Here is a 26,200-nt window from a genome sequence, read left to right on the forward strand (position 1 = left end):
TCTTGCACTGTTAGGTTAGGGAAGGTAGGCAAGAACGCACACAAGTACCGTGTTTCCCCGAAAATACGACAGGGGCTTATTTTCTTTTGCCCCACGAAATATGGTCTTGGGCTTATTATCAGGGAGGGCTTATTGTTTTGGGGCTGCCGGCCGGCTGCTCCCTTGTGAACTGGCTCCGGAAGAGCCGGGCACAGCCTCAGGGGCGAAGCAGCCATGTGGTAACCATGCTCACGAGCAGCCGCCAGCAAATCCCCTCTCCAGCCGGGCAGAGCACCATTCACTGACCTAGGGGTTATCCCTAAGGTGGCAAGCCATGTGGCGCTCTGCCCGCCCCCCCAGCTCCCACGGCTTGGCACATTTGGGATACTCCCTAGGTCAGTGCATGGAGTTCTGCCCGGCTGGAGAGGGGAACTGCGCGAGCGCCTGTTCCGCCCGCAGCCTCACCAAGCCCTTGCGCAGCTCTCCCAGGGCACCGCCGCTGGCCGCTGCTGCCCGCCACCGCCCACGCATAACTTCCAAACTCCAAAACTCTGGGCCGAGTTTTCCAGCATCGGCCGCTCTAGGAGTGCTCTCTATGGTGGGCTGGCTGCCGGACAGAGAGTCTTCCAGCAGCCGGCCCACCATAGAGAGCACTCCTAGAGCAGCCGATGCTGGAAGACTCGGCCCTGAGTTTTGGAGTTTGGAAGTTATGCTCGGAGCGGGGTGGCGGCGGGCGGCAGCGCCGGTGCCCTGGGAGAGCTGCCCAAGGGCTTGGTGAGGCTGCGGGCAGAACAGGCGCTCGCGCAGCTCCCCTCTCCAGCCGGGCAGAACTCCATGCACTGACCTAGGGAGTATCCCGAATGTGCCAAGCCGCGGGAGCTGGGGGGTGGGCAGAGCGCCACATGGCTTGGCACCTTAGGGATACCCTCTAGGTTAGTGAATGGCGCTCTGCCTGGCTGGAGAGGGGATTTGCCAGGCGGCTGCTCGTGAGCATGGTTACCTCATGGCTGCTTCGCCCCTGAGGCTGTGCCCGGCTCTTCAGGAGCCAGTTCACAAGGGAGCAGCCGCCCGGCAACTCTTCTCTCCGGCCAGGCAGAACGCCACTCCCCAACCTAGCGGTATCCCGAAGGCGGCAAGCAACATGAGCGCTCTCCCCCCGGCTCCTGCGACTTGGCGCTTTTGGGATAATGCTAAGTCAGTGAGCGGTGCTCTGCCTGGCCGGAGGGGGTGTTGTCCAGGGGGTTTATTTTCGGGGGTGGGCTTATACTTTTGCTCACGCGAAAAATGTGGCAAGGCTTTAGTTTTGGGACAGGTCGTATTTTCGGGGAAACACGGTACTATTATACATATAAATGGAAAGAAAACAAAACTTTGGCAGAAGAATCTCAAAGTGATTTAATCTATTATCTAAAAACCATTAAAACCAAATATACCTTCATCTGCTGTTGTAGTAAGAATAATTTGGGTTATGTGTGCCATAGTAAACAAATGGAAGAGGTAGAGTTGATTGCAAGCTGAGCTAATAGCTGAAGGTTGCAAGCCTACATTATCCTCCCAATACAAAGATGGAAATGATAACACAGATCCAACCTACAAAGGAAATAAGAAACTGGTTAACTCGGCTTTCATAATAGATGTTTAAAATACCTATGCATGCAACATACAACATATGCTTTAAAAATAAAAGTTCTATAAATCACATCCCATCAAAACCATTAAATCTGATACCACATTTTAAAATTAATTAATGTTAAGATGGATATAGAAATGATCTGAAATCAAATCCAAATGAAAACGAATGTCATCTCAACGTATTATTTTCAACAACTACATAAAAGAACCGTTACAGATATGATTCTAGAGGAGGAAAAGAACAACCTGTATTGGCTCTACGTGGTAAGTTTCAAAAAATAAGGAACATTAACATTAGAAGAAGCCATCAATACACTTACCAAAACATGGAACAGGTCTACTTCTAAAAGAGATGGTGTGTCTTCCACTTTTAAATTTGGCAAAAGAACTACAAAAGCAAAACAGACATTTCAGAAAATAGCACAGTAAACTGAAATAGCAATAGCACTTAGACTTATATACCACTTCACAGTGCTTTTACAGACCTGAGTCAGCATATTGCCCTCAACAATCTGGGTCCTCGTTTTACCCACCTTGGAAGGATGGAAGGCTGAGTCAACCTTGACTTGAACTGCCAAACTGCTGGCAATCAGCAGTCAGCAGAAGTAGCCTGCACCACTACGCCACCACACAATACAATGTTTACATTATTGTCATGAGTATATATCCTTTCCCTTAGATATCTAAACTCCTCTAGACAAATGATAATGTATTGCAAAAACTCAAGCAGCACAATCTGGCATGATAGAGCAGTTACTGCCTTTATCTAGTATTTGCTGCCACTATCTTCCTTCTTCCCTCCAAGATAGCTATAGGATCAATGCAAAATAAAATGCCTTCCCCTTTCTGTTAACAAAGAAACACAAGGTCATTTTAAGCACTCTGCTGTATCCGGTAATCAATCTGGAGTACTCTGGGCCTTTCAATGTTACCAAATTATAAGCTCCTCGAGGCAACAACCTGTCTGTTTAAAATAGTTCTTAAAGGGTTTATTAAGGCACACGGCAGCAAGGAAAAACGCAGAGGTACATTTAAAGAAAAGGATGGACTAAACTTCAAAAGAGAAGTGGAACAGATTTGTCTAAGAATGAATTTAAGCCTAAAAAGCGAAGCTGAAGAAAATTGCTATGGTTTGAGCACAAACAAAACAAATTCATAATCAAATAAATGCACTACACTTAGACATTTGTTGTCACACCTTCCTGTCTTGAATCCTAGAAAATGACAGCTGCAAATCTGCACTGCTTTTACAGGCAGTTCTCGACTTACAACACGCCATTTAGTAACAACAGCATTGAAAAAAGTGACTTATGACTGTTTTTCACACTTTCGACCATTGCAACATCCCAATGATCACGTGGTCAAACTTCAGACCTTGGCAACTGGGTTCCTATTTATGACGGTTGCAGTGTTCCAGGGTCATGTGATCACCTTTTGCGACATTCTGACAAGGCAGGTCAACGGGGAAGCTAGATTGACTTAACAACCATGTCACTAATTTAACAATTGCAGCGATTCACTTAACAACTGTGGCATGAAAGATTGTAAAATGGGGCAAAATTCACTTAACAAATGTCTTGCTCAGCAATAGAAGTTTTGGGCTCAATTGTGGCCATAAGTTAAGAACCGCCTGTATTCCTTTTCTAGCTTCCCCACCAACACCTGCTGCTCCAGAAAAAATTCAACAAAACAAAAGCCTCCAATAAACTCTTCCTTTAACATTTAATCTCAAAGTGAGGTTGTTCTTGCTGAGATATTTAGCCAATTATCCCTCACATAGGCATCTTTATGAAGGAACGGGTCAACAGGAGGCAAATATTTATATATGTATTATATCATCATAAAATGACACGATTTACATAATTGCAATTTTGATGTTATCATGATGTTTGTTGATGACCGTTGTTAAAATCTACAAGTGTATGTACTTTGATCTAACAGAGTGTCTAGAGTCTTGCAATGCTAGATGTGCTTGCTTATTTCTACACTATTTATCAAAATGCACAACTGTATTAGGAAAGAAACATTTGGAAGAAGATTTGAAATATTTTCCAAATCTTGTGATGAAAAACACATTACCTCCTAGGAGACGTACAAGATGTTGTTGGATCACATGTTGGGGCACTGTAGTCCTCTGAACAGCTGCAAATTGTACCAGTGCTTTAAGGCCACTGTGCTAGAAGTGCAAGAAGAAACAGACAGAAGTTTTAATGAAACTGTTCTCTTATTCTTTTTCTTAAAGAATCTTATCTTCAGTGCTTAAAGAATTAGGTCAGTATATACCTCAATAGCAAATACGGGGGGAAATACACATGTGGAGAAACATTTACTTCCCCTTGCTAAGAATTTATATATTAGTGAATTGAGAAAATAAACATTCAAGGTACAATCTGAAAAAATTGCTTAAAAATATCTAACACTTGAACATATGTTTAGCAAATAGTGAACATATAGAGAAATCCAACTAGGTTATGGTCAGCTACCGTGTTTCCTCAAAAATAGGACCTCTCCCAAAAATAAGCCCTATTCCGATTTCCACAACTGCACTGAATATAAGCCCTATCCCTAAAGTAAGTCCTACTTAAGAGCCTGGGCAGCTGGCTGCCTGCCCATTCTGTCTGGTTGCTGCTGACACAAAGCGGGGGGGGAGGGTGCTACCGTAGCCATGAAGCGAGGTGGTGGCAGCGCTGGAGAATGAAACGAGGCATGGAAGATGAAGCTTCTCTTTGTTAACCTTGCCACCTGATTTCCAGCTCCCCTTGCTTCCCCAAAGCACCCTTCACTAATCTGCTTTCCAGTTCCGCTGCGTGCAGGGCAACAAAAGAAGTTTGTGGGGCTAAAAAAAAAAAGATCAATCAGACCTTCCAACTTCTCGGGGGGGAAAAAAAGATCTCGCAAAGTTGGAAGGTCTGATTGAACTTTTTGAAGTCCCATAGTCTTTTTTTGTTGCCCTGCATGTGGCGGCGGAGAACAGAGCTGGAAAGCAGGATGCTTTTGGGAAGAGATGGGAGCTTGGTGGGAGTTGGAAAGCAGGTGGCAAGGCAAACCCCCAAGGGCTCCAGACAACATATGGTGGAACAGGAGTGGTGGCAGGAGGCGCCCTACTGGCTGCTGCCGGGTGAGACAGGGAAAGGGCTGTTACAGCTAATGCTGCCTTACTCCATCAGTATCAAGGTTCTGCAGGCTGGGTGGCCAAGGATACTATTGGGGCTTTGTCCTCCATTCCCCGCCTAGCTTCATCCTCCACCGCCCCACTGCCTCACTTAGTGGCTGTGGCATCAGTGCATTGCTCAGCCTCCTGCTTCATTGCAGCAGCATGTAAGGAGAAGAAGCGGGCTGGTGATCTGCACAGGGCTTGTGAAGCTGCCGCCACATGCCAGGCAGTTGTCGACATGTTGATGGCCTGACTGTGGGGCCTTCTGGCAAGCCATTGCAGGGCACATGGGGCAGCTTCGCACCCCCAACTTGCTTCTTCCTCCACTACCCTGCCTTCTTGCTTCGTCCTCAATCCCCCCCCCACCTTGCCTCCTGCTCCATTGCGACTTCAAAAAACAAGACCTACCCCTAAAATAAACCCCAGTGCTTATTTTGGCGACCAAAAAAATTGTAAGACCGGGTCTTATTTTGGGGAAAACACAATATTTAGCTTGAGGTCCTTCTTAAAAAACAAAAGTGCAGAATGCAACTACAGCATCTTTAGCACAATCCAGTGTCTGTTTAAGTATACCTATTATTTGGAAGTGTTTTACAAGAAGAGATAATAAATAGGAATAGAAAATAATAACTCAAGAAAAAAAAATCACAATTTTATCTGGATTTTATCTCATAACCCTTGTTGTCTGGAGATATACAGATTAATATAAATGGCAAAGCCAATCTTCTATTCAGCAGTTTACATTACAGCTAATTATATAACTGTACAATTATGTTTTGTTATGTATATAAACAGCTTCTTGATCCCCCACAAAAATACTAATTTTTTTCCTTGTGTGACAAAGCACATTTTTCAACTTAAAAAAATGAATATATATAATTTCAAGAATTAGAAGGATCTCTCTCAAGAAACTATCAGTCTATTTACCTTGGCAATGGATAAAAACACATTTATTACTAGTCATTCATACCTGTCTACTTTGTAGAGAGCCAAATAAAGCCTTGCCCTCATCTTCTAGAAGATTTTCTTTAAAAGCAAGAAGAAAATGTAAAGTGAATAAGGTATACTTTAATAGTGGTCAAAAATTGCCAGATCTTTACAGCTCACTTCCAATAAATCTCTATGAACTGCTGCTTTCAATGGGATAGGATAAGATTTTGGTTTTAATGCAATTCGATAGGTATCAAAAATCTTGCTTTCGCCATGAGTTTATTTTTACATCTGTCATACTTGTATGTCAGAGTTGGTGTAGCACAGGGGTCAGCAAACTGTAGCTCTGGAGCCGCATGTGGCTCTTTCCTCCCTCTGCTGCGGCTCCGTCACTGGTCGGAGCCACAATTTTGAGAGGAGCTTCGGGGGTGGGGGGGAGAGAAGCACAGCGAGCCAGGAGAAGACTCTATGGCAAGGGAAGGGTTTTCCAGTTGTCTCCACAATTGATAGGGCTTTCGGTTATGACAGGTAGAGGAAAAAGTATGCCGTGCTAGGAGGAGACTCTATGGTGGGGGAACTGAACTTCCGGTCAGCTCCAGAATTGAACAGGGGGCTTCCGGTTAGGACCTTTGTGGCTCCCGGTGTTTTCTTTTCTGTGGGAAACGGGTCCAAATGGCTCTTTGAGTGTTTAAGTTTGCCAACCCCTGGTGTAGCACAACATCTAAGAGTGATGTACCAATTCATTTGTTCAAATCTCATTTTATTTGTTCATTCATTCTTTGTTCATTTCACTTGAAATCTGCCATATCAATAGCAAATTATAACTGTATTAAATTGTACAGAATTTATTTCTAGGAGCCTTATTAGAAACAAGCTCCATTATAGTTAGACTTATTCTAAATTAGCAGTTCTGTTTCAGCCTATTGGATTTGTACAGATAGAGATGTGTTACATCTGTTTAGTAATGCACTAGTGCACAGAATAGTCTCCTTTCATTTTTCAATACTAGAAATTGAACACTAGAATACTGAATATTAGAAATTGAAGTACAAAGTAGAATTATTTAATAAACCAAGGCTTAGCCGATGGATATTATTAAACTTGATATTAGCCATGGGCATTTAAATGTTTCTTGCTGTTATACCTAAATATAATCCTTGTACCAAGTCTAGAGCAACAAATATTTTCCCATCTACGACAATATTCTAAAATGGTTTCGTGGTGGGTAGTACTATTATTACCAGTTAAAGGAGTACTAGGGGGGGGAAACCTTCAAAAAAGTAGTAATTTCTGAAATTAAAATAAAAAAAATCACTATCCACTTTTAGCAGCACAGAATGTTAATGGGGACTGTAAGGATCTAACTTTTGTATAGCATAATCCCACATTATGCAGACAGCAAGATGAGTGACATATACATTTAATAAATACATTTAGCATCTCTGTACCAAGATTTTATTAACTACTTTAAATAGCTTTTCTTTATTTTCAAAAATATAGTTGCTTACTGTTTTAGGTTAAAAAACAAATAAAATATTTTTTTTATTTCAAATGGTCTCATAAATTCAAATTTTTGGCTTACCTAAACACTGGATTGTAAAAGCACAAGTGCTCCAAGTCATCATAGGAATACGTGGATCAACTTCATTAGGGGCAACTTGTAATCCAATTCTATAAATTGCTGTGGCAAAGAGAACCACCATCTCTTTAATGCTGTTTGAATATTCAATTCTGTGAAAGGAACCCAGAAGCTGTGAACTGGTCATGATAATGTTCAAAAGATAAATTGTTACATACCTAATTATGTCAGAAATGTGCAATACTAAACTGTCATTGAAAACTACAATTCCTGGTACCAAGCTTGAAATTTTAGTCCTTCAGGTTAGATGTGTTTGCTCAATGGAAAACAGTACTGTAGTTTAACAAAATTGTTAACTTTCAGCTCTGTGGACTTCAACTATTAGAATACTTCTAATGCTTTGTTTTCACTGGCAGAGGGTGGAAGGAGGCCATCCCAGCCAAAAACGGAGATTGGGAACTCGTTTTTGATGGCAGAGGCACTGCAGGCTGGTCCTTCACTGTTTCCAGAGCGGCCCCACACATCTAAGCACCCCTTGGGCTGGATCCAGCCCATGGGCATTGAGTTTGACACCCCTGCACTAGACTGTATCATTCTTGGTTCTTTACACAATTAAAGTAAATTTTAACACTAAATTTAAACCAGTTGAAGTGACATTCCTAAAGCAGTCATTAGTGACTAGCTGGAATTCAAATTAATGGTTTTTCTTTTTGTTTGTTTGAACAAAGCGAGAGACAATAAAAATAAACTGTATAAATGGGCTTCATTATAACATTTTCAATAAAAATACTTCATTTAAACATAAGACGGTACATTAAAAAGGTAACATAGAAAGCATATTGTCACCGTATGTAATTATTTTCTATGATATGCTATGTATACTGTAGCTTTTAATGGAATGTCCATTTTTTAATGAACTAACTAGTATAGTTACCCTTTATTCAGCAACTGTATAATGTTTCAAAATATTTCATGAACAAGAAATATTTCAATTGAATTTATCTCTTGGATATAGAAGAAACATGCATATGTAAAGTTGCTAATTTATGATAGATAGATAGATAGATAGATAGATAGATAGATAGATAGATGATAGATAGATAGATAGATAGATAGATAGATAGATAGATAAGATAGATACACAATATATGTGTAACAAACACATTATAAGTGTAACTCAATACTTACAAAGGCTGAACTCCAAAGCTAAGTATAGAATGGAATTCAGATGAAGCATCTTCCATTTCTTTATTAAGTAAAGATGGGGCAATTTTGGTTTCTTCAAAAAACAAATAAAAGATTGTTGCATTTTGATTTCAACTAACTGAAATAAATACTTTTACTATAAAAAAATCTTACTTTTATTATAAAAATGCAGTTTAGTCATTTGGTCAAAATTTATATTTAGTGACCTTTAAATGTAGAAATAATGACAAAGCCATCCTAATGCAATATACTAGTATAGACAATACACTAAGAAGGAATCAATAAATCATAAAAGAAATAGAATATTGACTGCACCAGTGAAATACAGCCAGAAAAAAAAGATTATGAGAAATAATAAAGATCAATGGAAACAATTTTGTAACTGGAAAACAAATGGGATTACATCTTAACCCATTCAACAGCATCTTAAAAGAGTTCTTCTCAATTCTAAAGTTCTCCATGAGATTCACTAACCTTTATTGCTTTTCTTGTTGTAACCAGCTATCCGAGCCATAACAATCTCTAGCCACTTGGACAAAGACAGAAGCTGAGCTACCATTTCTGCATCCTCACTGACAATACAAAAAGAGAGCCATGGAATGTGCATGTTTTACACACATGACATCATTTAAAAAGCTATTGAGTTACAATGGTGATTATTCAAATATGAATTGATCTTGCTGTGGTTGTTCTAGCTGTCAAAAATTGGTATCTCCTACAAAGCTGAGAAAGATCTTACACTGGACAATTTGTTAATAAAATGCTCATACAATAGTCCTTGACTTACAACCATTCGTTTAGAGACCATTCAAAGTTGCAATAGCACTGAAAAAAGTGACTTAAGACCAATTTTCATGCTTATGATGACTGCAACATCTCCAGGGTCAGGTCATCAAAATTCAAATGCTTGGCAACTAGCATGTATTTATGAGAGCTGCACTGTCGTGTGTGTCATGTGTGCGTCATGTGATCATATTTGTAATCTTCCCAGCTGCCTTCCGACAAGCACAATCAAGGAGGGAAGGCAGAGTCTCTTAACAATCACATGATTCACTTAACAACTGCAACAGTTCACTTAACAACTGGGGCCCCCAAATGGGGCAAAATTCATTTAACAACTATCTTGCTTGGCAACATAAATTTTGAACTCAGTTGTGGTCAAAAGTTGAGGACGATCTGTATAACATGGGAAAGAATCGTGTATTTTCCCTGTAAATGTAAGAAAAACAGCTGCAGTTTAAAATATAGGAAAAAGGAAAGAAAGTCACATACCTGTTTATTTTCTCTTCTTGCAAAGGAATAATTGGTATAACAGTATTGCACAGGGATTTGCACAGTGGGCAAAGGTACTCGCCATTCCCTAAATCAAAAACCTGTTCAACATGATGACGTTGTCGAGAATTCAGTTGAATGGCTTCAAAGTATCTGAAATGGATATTCAAATGGACATCTCAGAATAAACCACCTAACTCAGACATGCAGTTCTGAAATTTGGTATCCATCAATTTGACTATTTCACCAACAAATCATTACAGTATATACAGCCCTCACCTACTGACTGAAATTGTGACCAGTACTCCACTAAGTGATGTGATTATAAAGTGAAATGTCATATAATGGTCCCTGATTTACTACATCATTTCCGACTGTAGTCATAACCTGCAATCATTAAATATGTCACGAGACCATGATTTGCAACTTCCTGCTTGCTTCCCCATCGACTTCGCTTGTTTGAAAATGGTTGCAATGGTTGGAAATGATAATCATGTGACTGCAGGATGCTGCAAGCATGATAAATGTGCACCAGTTATCAAACACCTGAATTGTGATCATGTGACAATGAGAAAGATGCAATACCTGTACCTTCAAGGACCAATCATAACAATCACCCTTTGCAACCTACCTTTAAACTGGCACTGAATTAGCAGTCAATAATCAAGGACTACCTGAACTCATTTGCATTTATATGGAGCAGAAACTAACATTTAGGAAAAGCTGTCAGCCAACAGCTCAACCTAGACAAAAGCAATAGATAAGCGGTTTTGAAAAAAATAAGAATTGAATGTTCGCATCACTAACGCGTGCCAAAAGCAGGGGGAGCGCAGGGCGGTTGTGCGTGGGCATGCCATACCCATAATGCAATGACAATCCCCAGTGTGCATGCGCGCATGACAGGCGCTCCCCCCGTTTTTTGCATGTTTTTTTTCAACCTCCCCAGGCTCCAGAGGCTTTATAGGAGCCTGGGGAGGGCAAAAACAGCTTCCCTGAAGCCTCCGGAGCACAAAAAACCGGCTCTACGGGCAAACCCGAAATTTGGGAACAGACTTCCGATTTGCTCGTAGGGCCAGTTTAAGCCCTCCGGAGCCTTCAGGGAAGCCTTCGGAAGGCCCCTGAAGGCTTTGGAGGGCTTAAACCGGCCGTATGAGCAAACCATAAGTGACTTCCAGTTTGCTCGTAGGGTCATTTTCATCCTCAGGAGCCTTCAGGGAAGCCTCCGGAAGGCCCCTGAAGGCTTAAACTGGCCCTATGAGCAAACCGGAAGTCCGTTCCCGAACTTTGGGTTTGCCCGTAGGACCGTTTTTCTGTGCTCCGGAAACTTCAGGGAAGCTGAAGGGCCTCCAGGGGGGCAGGGGAGACTGTTTTTGCCCTCCCCAGGCTCCAATAAAGCCTCTGGAGCCTGGGGTGGGTAGAAAAAAGCATACAAAAAATGGGGGGGAGGAAGCGACTGTCATGCACGTATGCGCACTGGGGGTCACGCACTGCATTATAGGTGTGGCACGCCCATGCAGGACCCCCCCTGCGCTCCCCTCGCTTTTGGCCTGAGAAAAAAGGTTCGCCATCGCTGCTCTAGAATTTGGAACTAAATCAATAAGTAATTTTTCTTCTGCATTTAGCCTTATATTTCTTTGAGTACATTCCTTGGCTATAAAATGACTGGCAGTGACGATGTTACCCAGTTTGGGTAATGAAACATGTGCAAGAAAACAACCAAGCTCAGAGACCACCAAGCAGCTGACATTTCAACCCTGAGCTGCAAATATTTTCCCTTTTTTTAGTGCCGTCTCTTTACTTTCTACTTAGTCAGTATAACATATACATAAGCACCTTAGAAGAGGTAGCCTGAAAACTGACTAAAGTTTTCAATAAAACTTACAATAAAACAATACAAATCACTGAATACATCAACTCACTTCTGCCAGCAAGCAGCATGCATCACATGACCACAAGTGCTAGTATGTGTTCCACATGACAAGTCCGGATCCATGAAAAGAGGATCAGTGTCTTCTGTGGAGGGAAATAAATTAATAAACACACTGTTTCCTTTTGCAATAAGGGATGTTTTGCAAAACGTGCACTAATAAACTCACGCATCCAATTCTGGCAAAGAACATCTTTTTAGGGAATAAAAAAGAACCTATCATTTATATTAAATTAAAAGACTAGCAAATGATCTTATTGCATTACATGCAATCGATCAGTGTATTTATATTTGTCAATATTTGGTCAGTAAAACTCTAGTCTTTCGTAATTTTAGTATTTTGAGGATTTTTAAAATAAAAGGTAGGATGAAAAGCTATCCATTGGTAGCAAAGATTCTGATAAACAAATTATATGAAGTTCATTTATGCTATATCCCTATGTGTAAATTGTTTCTATGATGTATGATCACATAGTAGAACTATTGCCATGGATGTTAATAAAACCATAAAATAGGACCCTTAATATACCTGGGGGGGAGCAGGCTTGGGCACATAACCAAGTCTTCATGGCCTTATGAAAGGCAAACAAGGTTAGGCTCATCCCAAACTCAGAATGGCAAATATTCCAGAGGATAGGGACTACAGCAGAGAAGGCACAATAACCAGGGACCCATAACATGCCCAACCTGCCAGTCCAAACTGGATGGATAGAAACAACTGCACCTTGTCCAGACCTTTACAGTGTGAAGACAGGACAACCAAGATATAGGCATCATCAACATATTGATGCTACCTTACCCCAAATTGTTGGATCACCTCATCAAGGAGCCTTGTGTAGGTGTTAAATAGGAGAGGAGACAGAGCTGAATCTTGAGATTTCTCCTGGATCTCTGTGGTTGGATCTCCCCCTTCTCCATAAAAAACGACTGGATCCAACCCCAGAGGAAGGAGGGGAACAAGCACAAAACAGTGCTGCTTACTCCCAATTCCCGGAACCAGTCTAGAAGGATACCATGGTTGGTGGCTGAAAGTGGCTATGAGGTCAAAAAGAGCGAGTATGGTCACACTGCCCCATCCTGCTCCTGCCAGAGGTCATCTACGGGTACTGTCAATACCATCTCAGTCCCATAACCCAGCCTGAATCCTGACTGGAAAGGGTCCAGACAATCAGCTTCATCCAAGGTCCTCTGCAGCTGTTGCAAAGTTCCTCAAAAGTTTCACAATGTAATATACATACCTCCTGCAAGTTCAAGTTCTTTCCCTCGACTTTGGGTTAAGGCCGTGGATTTCTGGATACAGGCAGATAAAACCATGGCAGCATTTTCTAGCATTACTTCCTGTTCCTCCTGACACAGGATACATGTCAGCCTTTCTTTTTCTGTGACAGACTGGCCTCGCTTGGGCCCCAAGGCAATTCTAACTTGATAATGCGGGAGTATGAACCTAAAGACACAAGATTCAAATCAGTGGGTTTTTGGTCAGCAATCCAGTCAAAGATCACTACAACAATTATTCGTAATTTAGCTTCAGATAAAAATAAAATTTGCTTTAAAACTATTAGAAATGGATTTACCTTCAACCTGAACTTCAAACTAAAACCTGCTTAATGCAGCACCCATCAAGCAGCTGAACCGAGGGAATCTGAATTGCAATGTAAGAGCATTGTAATCACAGAAACCTAATAATGATTGACTGTTCTGTGATGAAATAACTTTCTTAATTTAATATTTAAAAACAATTTCATCACTTTCAGATTTTAAACAAAAGCTTGTTCAGCTAGCAAAAGAAGTAGTGCAGAAATAGATCCTTCCTGATTAAGATAGGACAGATTAAACTTTTATCTTGCAGGATAAAGATGGAAGAGCTCATACATTGACATACTGTATATTTAAAATCTGCGCACACCAGCATGCCCCTCTTTTCTGAGCAGATTGAGGCCTGCTCTCAGCTTCTCAGATATAACTGAATGAGGCATTGCCTTGCCCAAAATGCCTCACATTTTAGCACAGATACTGCTTGTATTACCCTACAGTAGCGATGGCGAACCTTTTTTGGCTTGCGTGCCATAAGTGGGGGGAGCGCAGGGAGGTCGCTCCTCCCATTTTTACACGCTTTTTTCGCCCTCCCCAGGTTCCAGAGGCTTTATAGGAGCCTGGGGGGGGCGAAAACAGCCTCCCCCACTTCCCTAGATGCCCTCCGGAGGCTTCAGGGACCGTCAGGAGGCTTCCCTGATGCCTTTGGAGCGCTCAAAACGACCCTCGGAGCAAACCAGAAGTGACTTCCAGTTTGCTCGGAGGATCGTTTTGAGTGCTCCGAAGGCTTCAGGGATCGTCAGGAGACTTCCTGAACTTCCGGTTTGCCCATAGGGCCGTTTTTTTGCGCTCCGGAGGCTTCATGGAAGCTCATGAAGTCTCCGGAGGACCTCAGGGGTGGGGGGAGCTCTTTTCACCCTCCCCAGGCTCCTATAAAGCCTCTGGAGCCTGGGGAGGGTGAAAAATGGCTTTTAAAAAGGGTGAACTCGGATGACCAGCATGCACATGCGCGCTGGTCAGCTGACAGGGCAGCGCCTCGCGTGCCCTGACAAATGGCTCTGCGTGCCATAGGTTCGCCATCACTGCCTTACAGTATGTGAAATGCATGAACTGTGCCAATCTTCTTCCCTGCTAGGAGCTAGTGTCACTTTCCCCCCCTTAGGGGATGGTTCTCTCTCCCAAATTCCCTCTTAATCAACACAGGTAGTCCTCGACTTATGACCACATTGAGCCCAACACTTCTGTTGCTAAGTGAAACGTTTGTTAAGTGAATTTTGCCCCACTTTACAACTTTTCTTGCCTCAGTTGTTAGGTGAATCACTGCCGTTATTAAGTTGGTAACGTAATTGTTAAGTGAATTTGGCTTCCCCATTGTCAGGACGTCACGAAAGGTGTTTCTTTGGGACACTGCAACCTTCATAAATGAGTCCGTTACCAAGCATCTGAATTTTAATCACGTGACCTTCAGGATGATGCAACGGTTGTAAGTATGAAAAACGATCAAGTCACTTTTTTCAGTGCTGGTATAACTTTCAACGGTGACTAAATGAACTGTTGCAAGTCGAGGACTATCTGTACTGGAAGGGATCCAAAATGGTACATTACCACAATAAGAGAGCCATTAGCAGTGTCCAACATATCTAGCTAACTGTGGGAGAGCATAAACTGTTTGCCATGAGGGTCTTCCAGGATTCATTTTTATTTCCCAGTCTAGCCTATAGCCCTGGGTGTCTCCATTCCAATACTAACCAGTTCCAAAGTAACCTGGTTACTAATTTTTGCATTTATCTGATATATTATTCCCCCCTCCTACCTCTCCACTTCCATAGCATCTCTTCCAGGTGTTTCTTGCGTGTTGTCATACAAGAGCTTGTGAGTTTCTATGAAATTTTTCTGTAAAGCGGACATCTGAGCCATGATCTTTTGGCGATGTAATCGGGCTACTTCTGCTTTTCTCTTCCTCTCAGCCTTCTCTTTCTCCTGAATTTTCTGCATCTGATTTAACAGAACAAACACCCTCCGTATTGTTCAAGACAATCAACAAACATAAAATACATATTGGCAGTTCCTTCTGATAGTCTTTCCAAATCCCCAAACCTCTGGCTGTTTGGCCTAAAGCGAAAGGTTATGGTTTCAACAAGCCTCAGAGCAGTGGTTCTCAATCTTTGGGGCTTGGCGGCCCAGCTGGGTGAGAAGAGAGGAACTAGGCCGCACGAGTGGTGGGCTGGCTCGCTCAAACATGCAGTAGAGGTGCACATGCATGTGAGTGTGTGCTGGCCCGCCGCTCGTGCGAGTCAAGCTACGCACATGCACATGTTCATCGGCCCACTGCTTGCGCAGCCTGGTTCTGGGCCACAGCCTCAAATTTGGGAACCCCTGCCTTAGAGAGAAAAATGTGCCATGGGCAATTTTCAGGAAAAGGGAAAATACGATTCTGCAAGCTACAGAGTGGTGACTGCAATTATTATGAGTACAATACAATACAATACAATAGTAGAGTTGGAAGGGACCTTGGAGATCTTCTAGTCCAACCACCTGCCTAGGCAGGAAACCCTATACCGTTTCAGACAAATAGCTATCCAACATCTTCTTAAAGACTTCCAGTGTTGGGGCATTCACAACTTCTGGAGGCAAGCTGTTCCACTGATTAATTGTTCTAATTAAAGTACAGATAGTCCTCGGTTAATGACCATAATTGGGATCAAAATCTCAGTTGTTGAGCAGTCGAGTCGTGTATGTGACTGCATTGCTCAATGACCACAATCCCAGAACCCCCAGCTGCGGTTGTTACGCAGTCACACAGATTGCTAAGTGAATCTTTTATCCCAGATAAAGAACACAAGGGTGCAGGCAACAGAGAAACAGGGAGAGAAGGATTTTACCATAGAGTTAAAATCCTTTTCTCCATCCTCTCTGTATCTGCAGAGCTTTTGGGTGCTAAAATCCTTTTCTCTCTGCTTCTCAATGCCTGCGGAGGTCATGTGAAAAAGATAGCAAATGGTGATCACACGGTCATTGGATGCAATCAGTGATACATGTGAATAGGTTGCCAGCACCCAGATTGTGATCACATGACTGCAGGGAGATGAGTGACGTTTTACAATGACTGGAAGTCTTTACCGGCCACAAGGCCCCCTTTCTGAGCCATTAAAACCTCCAATGCTCATTAAATGAATGAGACATTGTACATCGAGGAGTATCTGCTGGAGGGATGTGCCAGCAAAGCATACTCTACAAGAAGTAAAAACAAAGTAGCGGAATGAGAACATTTATCATTTCAGTTGGTCCTCTACTCATAAAATGCTTAAGAATATAAGGCTACCTTATTTGATGGTTACCTCATTAACTTTTGTAGATTCTGACATAGGTGCAGTGACGGCCATGGGAACAGAAGACTTCTCTCTCAAGGATTTTATCGTCTCAAACATCTACAAACACAGATGTAATAGTTAAACACAAACTGCATGTACCACATGTAATATTTCCAGTTTGCCCTGCAAGAAATGTATGGAGATCCAAAGGGTCTTCTGCTAGTAACCATTTCAATTTAGCCAATATTATTTCTTATTATTATTTTTCTTCTGTAGTTGGATCATAATCATCTTTAATTGTTTTACTCCACTTTGGATCTACAGAGACTCTTTTGCCTTATTTTATAGGGAAGACCATAAGACAAGTCACACTACCCTCAAGCCCCATCATAGTGGGACTAAAAATTTATTACTACCGGTTCTGTGGGCGTAGCTTAGTGGGCGTGGTGTGGCAGGTGTGGCTTGGTAGGTGTGGCAGGAAAGATACTGTAAAATCTCCATTCCCTCCCCACTCCAGGGGAAGGTTACTGCAAAATCCCCATTCCCTCCCGATCAGCTGGGACTCAGGAGGCAGAGAATAGATGGGGGCAGGGGCAGTCAGAGGTGATATTTACTGGTTCTCTGAATTACTGTTTTCCCCCAAAATTATGACATGTCCTGATAATAAGACCATGCCATATTTTTCCTGTGGGCAAAAATATACGCCCTTCCCCAATAATAAGCCCCCTGGACAACCCACTCCCCTCCAGCCAGGCAGAGCGCCACTCACCAACCTAGCGATATCCCAAAGGCGCAAAGCCGCAGGAGCCGGAGGGAGGAGGGGCAAAGGCGCTCACATTGCTTGATACCTTTGGGATACCGCTAGGTTGATGGATGGTGCTGTGCCCTGCTGGAGTGGGGGGTTGCCGGGCAGCTGCTCTCACGAGCAGCCGCCTGGCAACGCCCCTTTCCAGCTGGGCAGGGCGCCACTCACCGACCTAGTAATATCCCAAATGCGCTAAGCGTGTGGCGCTCTGCCCCGGCTGGAAAGAGAGGTTGCGCAAGCACTTGTTCTGCCTCCAGCACATGTGCCTCCCTGACTCACCCTGCCCAACTTTCCCTGCAGGGCGGGGCCAGGGCGGCACTGCCGCCCCGCTGCCGCCGCCATGCTCCAAGCATAACCTGCTTCCAAACTCCAGAGATCTGCTGCCGAGTCTTTCGGCAGCAGCCACTCTGGGATTACGCTGCCAGCCCTCAACCATAGAGCGTAGTCCCAGAGCGGCTGCTACCGGAAGACTGGACAGCGGATCTCCGGAGTTTGGAAGCCGGTTATGCTCGGAGCATAGCTGCTGCGACAGCGCAACACAGCCGTTTGCCCCTGAGGTTGTGCCCAGCTCTTCGGGCCCCCTCTCGCAAGAGGGCAGCCACCCGGCAACCCCAAACCAATAACCCCCCCAATAATAAGGGCCAAGCAAAATTTGGGGAGGGTCAAAAGAAAATAAGACCCTGTCTTATTTTCAGGGAAACACGGTACTCAAAATTTCCGCTACTGGTTCTCCAGAACTGGTCAGAACCTACTGAATACCACCTCTGAGCCCCACCCTGCCAATTCCTGATTGATTTGGTCACTTGTAATCCTTACTTACCCGTAGTACCCATATGATCATGTCTTTTTGTGATTCCAGTTGTTGAATTCCTTTCAGCTTTTCCAAAATCATGAGGATGTTCATTGCATTCAAAGCAGAGCTTCCCATTCCTTTATCAACAGAAAGGGTTTTTTTTTAAACGAAAACTTAATTAACTTGATTTAATTTTTTAATTAAATCAAATCAGCCACAGACATTTATCCTCCTAAAGGAGTTGCCTTTCCTTCTTTTACTAATAATTGCTACAATTTGAATAATTCCACACCAGCAAGTCTTAATAGTTACAAATTTAGCTTTTCTCAGAGCTAACTTCTCACTACTTTTAATAGTAATGTGTATTTCACTTGTTTTAAAAATGGCATTTATGAGACTCTCCTGAGTTAGGGAGAGTCCTAGAATCATCCCACAAGATCCTCCAGAAAGCAATGGGTTTGTAAGTAGCTTCAGGAGTTGTGCTTCGAAGCAGCCTGCATGCCAACAGCTGAGGGGGGCAGGGCTGCAATCAGTTCGTTGTTAAAGAAGTAGCCATTTTGGAATTTATTTTTAATTTATTTTTCAAACCGACAGGAAATTGTGCCTTTCATTTCTTAATCATTTTAAGGACTATTAATCTTTATTAGACTAAGAGCCTCTCTTTAGCCATAGTTTTTTATTCTTTTTTTGAAGAACTGCGTCATTTGGGGGATTTCTTCATTGTTAAACAATAAGAAAAAAGGCTGCTGAAAACAAGCAAAAATAAGGAATCGTGGAATATCTAGTTTATTATTTTTAGTCATTCGCAGTTTGGCCTGCTTTACTGTGGGTGGATAAAACTTTCCGATTTTTATGAATCCTGGTTGGCCAGCAATACTTTAGTGACTTACAAAAAAGCTGCTCTTTGATTAAAGAGGGAGTTAAAATGGAGGAGCAAAGTATTAGAGATGTATTTGAAAAACCCTTAAATAAAATCCAACAGTTCATAGACCAGCTATGCTCCAAGGATGTTAAAAAAAAACCTACTCAAACTACTTCAGAGATGCAAATATGTGTAGAAAGTTACTAAACCACTGAGACAATTTCACATGGAGTTGACAGTGTAGAGGAGTCAATTGCAATTTTGGGATATAAATCTTTATTTACCAATCTTTATTGTCATGGCTTAAACAGCCATGAAGAAAAAGCAGAAATGGTTGATTGCTTTATTCAAAGAGGAGAATATATTAATGTTTTTTATTGAGAAATCGCTTCTGGATTTTGTGCTTGTGATGGAAAAAAAAATGAAACTTTGACTTTGGTTTTGCCAATTAGATAGATTTATTGTTATAGAATTGGTTGGTATATACTCGTGATGGCGAACCTATGGCATGCGTGCCCAAAGTGGCACATGGAGCCATGTTGCCTGGCACGTGCAGCGGCACCCGTTCCTCTTCCGGGTTTCTGGCACGCATGTGCGCATGACAATCAGCTGACCTTCATGTATGTGACAGTGCTGGAAACCAGACATGTTGGTCTTCCATTTTCCAGTGTGCGCATGTGTGCCAGGCAGCTGATTATCATGCATGCCTGCCTGCCAGAAACTGGAAGACCAGCTGGCCGGTGCACATGCACGCACTGGAAACCAGAAGTTCATTTCCCAATGAGGCATGCCCCCTGGGCTGCTCCTCTTCCGGGTTGCTGCCCCGACGACAGTGCGCACATGCTTCCTTTTTGGCACCCGGTGCCAAATTGGTTCATCATCACTGGTATATACTAATGTGTAAAAATAAAATGTTGAGGCTATGATGTCATCTTCTACTGTGTTAAAAAGAGTTTGAAGTCAACACTTGCACCCCCCCCCCACCTTGAACCCTGTATTTTCTTTCCCCTTCTCTTTTTCCTTCCCCTAGTATCCTATTTCTATTTTCTCTCATATTTTATACTTGGATAAAACAATAAAAGCCACAAAAGCCACAAAAATGGTATTTGCATTGAGGTACAAAGAGCTTCCATCATTCCCAGACAAGATGGCCATGGCTGGATCTGAGATGACATTGATTTGGGGAAAGCTCCACTTGAGTCATCTTACAAAAATAGATAAAAGCCAGCTCTCATATGGAAAATTAAAAATGATACTAGGGAACATCTGTATATGAAAATAAATTAAGATATATTCAACTTGAGGGAATTTTCTTCCTCCTTATTTTGAATCCAAGTCATTTCCATTGACATAATAAAGAGAATAAGAAAAAATAGTCTTACTGATTTTAAAAAATGCCTTGTTATTATTCCATTAAACCTGATTCTTACTTTAGGGTGTTTATTTACAATAGCTCTATAGATGAAGAACACATTTGCATGTTACTTTTAAACCAACTTCTGGGCCATTCTATCCTAGCAAATGCATTTTCAAAATTAATAAAATTTAAGATTAAAATCCTATATTACCTTATTAATTCACCTATTGATTTGCATGTGCATGGCTGTATTTTTACAAGCTGGAAAAACTGACCAATAAAAATAAATATACATGCAGTACAATCCAAATTAGAAAACAGACTGCTCTTTCTAACGTCATTTTTGTGATTTTTACACAAAATCACAGGAAATGCATGTATATCTACAGTATGTACACACACACACAATTTTACATATACAATACATATAGTCTATTAGAGTATATATTTAACACCAATATAAATCCAAGAGCCGCAGTGGCACAGTGGTTAGAAGTTAGCTACTTCTGCTGCCTGCCGGCTGCCTGCAATTTGGCTGTTCGAATCTCACCAGCTCAAGGTTGACTCAGCCTTCCACCCTTCCGAGGTCAGTAAAACGAGGACCCAGATTGTTGGAGGCAATAGGCTGACTCTGTAAACTGCTTAGAGAGCTGTAAAGCACTGTGAAGTGGTATACAAGTCTAAATGCTATTAGAGTTGCTAATATAACGCTTATGCAAAATATAAATTCACTGTGGTGCCTAGTAATATTCAACTGCTGATGAATGAACACTTTATTGCTAAATATAGATTTTCTTTTTCAAGGTGGCACACTTACTGGAAGCTTTATGATAGAAGTCAAAGGTCACTTCTTCCTCTGGAATCTCCTCTAACTGACGCTTCTCTTCAAGTAAACCCAAAGCAAGGATGTGAAGGACCTACATAGAGACAGATAGCAAATTTAATCCTTCAGAGTAACGGAATATTCTCTAATAGCCAGGTAACTGCTCTAGCTAATCTTAGCCAGGACCATCTTTTAGGACAGAAACAAACACCACCCTGCATTTTGGATGATGAGACACACAGCAATTAAACAAGTACCCAAAGCCAGTCTGTCACAATAGGAAGGGAAGGCCATGGGAATGCAGAGGGAACAAAGTGTTAAGTGGGAGAGAGTTAGAAAAGATTAATCAATCCTTAGAAAGAAGAAAAGAGAAACTGAAAATTAACTCCATCTTGATTATGTTTGGTATAAGGTGAGGTAGACAGAAGCTCTGACAAGTTGCTATTCTATCTCTTGATACTGAAGAACATTTCTGGATTCCCTGCAGTGTTGGTATTTGACCCCAGAAAGGTAAAATAAGCAAATGAACTGCCAAACATAGAAGTTTTTCAAAATGCTGCTGGGTTGCCCAGAGAGGGCCTCCTCCAGGTGCCGTCCACCAGGCAGTGCTGGGGGGCGGCGCCTAGGAGTAGAGCCTTCTCTGTGGCGGGCCCAGCCCTGTGGAATGACCTCCCCCCGGATATTAGGAATACCTCTGACCTCCGCTCCTTTCGTGTAAAGCTCAAGACCCACCTATTTCAAGTAGCTGGCCTGGCTCAACTTTGATCCAACTATATCGCTCCTGACGGGTTTTTTATTTGGGGTATTTTAATTGTATTCAATTATTTAGGGGTTTTTAAACATTGTGTTTTTAATTGTTTTTATTCATCAGCTCACCTCCTCTTTGTATATGTCTTGTATATGTTCTTGTTATATGTATGTCTGTCTATATATTTATTTCCTATGTTTTATTGTACGCCGCCCCGAGTCTTTCGGGAGAGGGTGCGGCTAAGAAATAAATATTTATTTATTTATTTATTTATTCATGTAAGAGTAAGATGTGTAGGAACACTGATGAAAAAGCACACAATCCCCTAATCCAAGCAATATCATAAGAAGAGAAGGTTGGTGAAATTCTCCTGAGTAAACTATTGGCCTTCTGGGGTCTCATACTAAAACACTGCTCAACTATTTGGATGTCTACCTAATGGAAAGAGCCATATCTTTCAAGTACATGCATTACAATTGAATGTGCCTCCTTCTGCCTGCTGATCAATATACATACAAATTTAAAAGTTCTGATTTTTATAACTAAAAAAATGGGGGACAGTCATGATCTCTTTCATGAATTATCCCTGATATACAAATACGTTATTATATGTATGCTGATAAAACACTTACCCATAATTGTTTTGAAATAAATAAAATGCTGAGGCAAATACAAGCCTCCAAAAGCCCACATGCTTACAGAGATATGGAGTTAGGAATCATTTGAGATAAGAGCATATAAATGAATTTGAAAAATATATACCGGAAATCCCAAAAGGCATTTAAGATAAAGATACTGCTAAAACATGGTCTCACTCTAACAAGCCAGGGCTGACAAACATACCATCTGTATCATAGCTTCTGTCCACATGTGATTTTCCAGCTCTAGTGCTCTTTGCAGGACAGTTCTAAGAATAAGCATCATGATATCACAGTTGAGAACATTCACCACATTTCTGAAAGCAGGACTGAATTCTGGAGGTGTAGGTGGTGGGAGTGCTACAAAAATGCAGACATATATTAGTGCATTACTGCCGACCCATCTTGCGGTATTATGAATGAAAGAAGTTTTAAGCTTCTAGAGTTGGCTGAAATCAATGAACTAATATATAGCCAGGTATGAAATAGAAATTACTCTTATGAGAAGACAAAATCAATTGTACGCACTTCCTTCTAGAGTGTTTGTGAGACATACGCTATATTGCCAAAGGTATTCGCTCACCCATCCAAATAACCAGAATCAGGTATTCCAATCACTTCCATGGTCACAGGTGTATAAAATCAAGTACCTAGGCATGCAGACTGTTTTTACAAACATTTGTGAAAGAATGGGTCGCTCTCAGGAGCTCAGTGAATTCCAGCGTGGAACTGTGATAGGATGCCACCTGTGCAACAAATCCAGTCGTAAAATTTCCTCGCTCCTAAATATTCCACAGTCAACTGTCAGCTGTATTATAAGAATGTGGAAATGTTTGGGAATGACAGCAACTCAGCCACGAAGTGGTAGGCCACGTAAACTCATCCAACATCAGTGTGTGACCTCACAAATGCGCTTTGGAAGAATGGTCAAAAATTCCCATACACACACTCCTAAACCTTGTGGACAGCCTTCCCAGAAGAGTTGAAGCTGTTATAGTTGCAAAGGGTGGACCGAATTCATATTGAACCCTATGGATTAGGAATGGGATGTCACTTACAGTAAGTTCATATGCAAGTAAAGGCAGGTGAGCGAATACTTTTGGCAATATAGTGTATGAACATTCCTAGATCTGGGGGCTTTTCAGACCTTCACTCATGCCTTAAGTCACATTGCACTTTGACTATTGCCATGTTGTTATCTGCTTTGCCTGAGTGCGTGTGTCTGGGTGTGTACACTGGCCATGTAATACTTTTCCTTGCCATGTCTCTTTTCTATTCTTCCTTTGGTCTTTCTTCTAAGCCACTTTAATTTTTCACTAAGCCCTCATCGTATATTAGTTTCAGTACATCTACTTCACTGTCCTTCAGGTATTCTTCCAATGCCCTTTTACTTTCTTCAATTATCTAGTGCACTTCCAATATTCCATACCCACCTATGCTCCTGGGTAAGTAGAATCTGTCAACATCGCTATGGATGAAGAACCTGATTCACTGTCATTATTTTTCTGGTCTTTCTATCCAGGGGTTTTAGTTCTGCTTAAATCCAGTGCATTATTCCAGTTGTGTATCTAATGACTGGAATTGCCCAGGTGTTATTTGCCTTGACGCTATTTCCTCTACTGAGATTGGACTTTAAGATCTTCTTCACACGCATGATGTATCCACTTCAACCTTCTTGACTTAGTGCTTGAAACTGTCAGCTTGAAGGATGCCCAGGTATTTGTAGTGATCTTCTTCATCCAGACTCTTGATTTTATTTTCATAGGGCATCTTGATTCCTTTAGTTTTCACTATTATTATTGGAAAGTAACTGCCCATTATTACTGCCAATGTCTCTTGCTGCTGCAACGCTTAGATCAAAATGAAATAAATCTCTGCTAAGATGAACTCATGATTTGTGTATGTGTATTCAATATAAAATATATTAATACATTTTTTAATTGTTGCTTTGTTTTTAGTCCAAAGTAATGTATGGGCAGTTACATGGATGGACAGTTACATAGATGGAATAAATAAATTAATAAACACTTAACAGCTATTAATCATGTTGGTGATAGTGCTCATAATTCCTATCGAATGGGGGTGTAAGCACCCCAACATTAGCCTAATATCTATACTTCAACATCTAACGAACTCACAAAACCTCCACAATCACCCCAAACAGCCAAAAATGGAGAGATCGTAAGATCTATACTACAAAATCATAAGGTCTATTTCTACAAAAGTAAACAAAGAATGAGATATAAAATCTTAAGCCTCCCGGTTTCTGGCTGATAGCAAATAATTCAGAAACAAATGGTTTCATTAATTCCACATCATCACTAGGATGATTATAATTGCCAACTTCATATACAGTAAATAGGACATTACAGGTTCATCAACTACCCCTTCATTTTATTTTATAATACTACTGTGTTTACCTTCATCTTTATTTTCTTGTACTCTTCTTTTCTTTTCCATATGTTCAGCCTGTAAAATGAATAACTTAATTTGCTTTCTATATATCAACATGTAAATGATGTGAATCTTCCAAAAGCATTTATGAACAACTGAGTCCAAAAAATGGACTAGTCACTAGACTAAAGAAGCTGTAGCACAAGCCAAAAATATAGACTTACAACAAGAAAAATAATACAAATTGCTCCCTTCCTATTTTTACAAATTTAACATTTTCTTTGGAAGCCATGGAATTTGTTGTTTATACACCTGAGCTGTGTAAATGAAATACAGTATAATCACACTAAATTCCTCAAAAAAGAAGGAAGAATGAAGGAAGAAAGCTACCAGGGAAGCTTGACCAGCTACAGTTTGTGGAGGTTGAGAACCAGAGTTTTGCAGGGCAGAAATGTCTGTCAACAACCAACAATCACCCAGTTTCAAGACCATGAATACAGAATATAAAACCTATTAAGGATGGAACAAGGAAAACAGTAGTGAAAATAATTATCGTATTTTTCGGACTATAAGATGCATCAGTGTATAAGATGCCCCAAGATTTTGTTTCCACAAAAACAGGTACATTTTTGCCTTCCCCCAGCCCTGCTGAAACCTGCAGAGTGCTTCTGGGGGCTGGGAGAAGGCAAAAACGTCTCCATTTTTGTGAATTTTTTGCAAAAATGGGATGTGGGGGCAGGATTTCAGGAGGCCAAAAATGGCTGTATTCATTGTATAAGATGCACCAACATTTCCACGCTCTTTTGGGGGGGGGGAGGTGCGTTTATACTCCAAAAATACGGTAAATGGACAAAACTGCACTTTCAGTTGAGGGCATTCAACTTTGTTACGTAGCATCTATCCAAGATGTACTTGTGATTCTTACCTAGCTGTACTTTGCTGTGGATTAGAAAACCTCAGGATGAGCTAAGAGATTTGTCAAACCATGCCAAATAAGTATTTCGGAAATCCTGTCAGATTTCTGCCAAGGTCTTGTCAGTGGCCCAATAAGCAGTGCTCTCTCCCCCTCCCTTCAAAATCAAAAACTTCAAATGAGAAAGTTCCCTGTAAAAAACCAAACCAGAAGCAGAGTATTTTCTGCTATACTCTTTCTTGGCTTTCCCTCCATTTACTACCAACGACACCTTAGGAAACATCTAGAATTTATTTATTGATGCCCTGAATGTTTACTGTATTGATTATCTTTTATGAAAGCCA

The 26,200-nt window shown here is 41.4% G+C and overlaps 1 protein-coding gene across 1 annotated transcript in view; it reads right to left on the reverse strand.

The window, feature by feature from the left end:
- UBR1 (ubiquitin protein ligase E3 component n-recognin 1) overlaps nucleotides 1-26,200 on the reverse strand; it is a 73,391-nt gene that overhangs the window by 12,430 nt on the left and 34,761 nt on the right. The window contains exons 24-39 of the mRNA XM_081967604.1: nucleotides 24,970-25,018; nucleotides 22,755-22,909; nucleotides 21,158-21,257; nucleotides 18,149-18,258; nucleotides 16,551-16,640; nucleotides 15,026-15,207; nucleotides 12,918-13,123; nucleotides 11,672-11,765; nucleotides 9,753-9,905; nucleotides 8,955-9,052; nucleotides 8,463-8,553; nucleotides 7,278-7,426; nucleotides 5,736-5,791; nucleotides 3,691-3,787; nucleotides 1,932-1,999; nucleotides 1,413-1,569 (exon numbers count right to left, since the gene is read on the reverse strand). Coding sequence (XP_081823730.1) covers nucleotides 1,413-1,569; nucleotides 1,932-1,999; nucleotides 3,691-3,787; nucleotides 5,736-5,791; nucleotides 7,278-7,426; nucleotides 8,463-8,553; nucleotides 8,955-9,052; nucleotides 9,753-9,905; nucleotides 11,672-11,765; nucleotides 12,918-13,123; nucleotides 15,026-15,207; nucleotides 16,551-16,640; nucleotides 18,149-18,258; nucleotides 21,158-21,257; nucleotides 22,755-22,909; nucleotides 24,970-25,018 — 1,855 coding nt within the window. The remainder of the gene's footprint in view (nucleotides 1-1,412; nucleotides 1,570-1,931; nucleotides 2,000-3,690; nucleotides 3,788-5,735; nucleotides 5,792-7,277; nucleotides 7,427-8,462; nucleotides 8,554-8,954; nucleotides 9,053-9,752; nucleotides 9,906-11,671; nucleotides 11,766-12,917; nucleotides 13,124-15,025; nucleotides 15,208-16,550; nucleotides 16,641-18,148; nucleotides 18,259-21,157; nucleotides 21,258-22,754; nucleotides 22,910-24,969; nucleotides 25,019-26,200) is intronic.

The sequence above is a fragment of the Natrix helvetica genome, assembly GCF_964273705.1.
Source record: "Natrix helvetica genome assembly, chromosome: 1".
NCBI classification, from domain to species: domain Eukaryota; kingdom Metazoa; phylum Chordata; class Lepidosauria; order Squamata; family Natricidae; genus Natrix; species Natrix helvetica.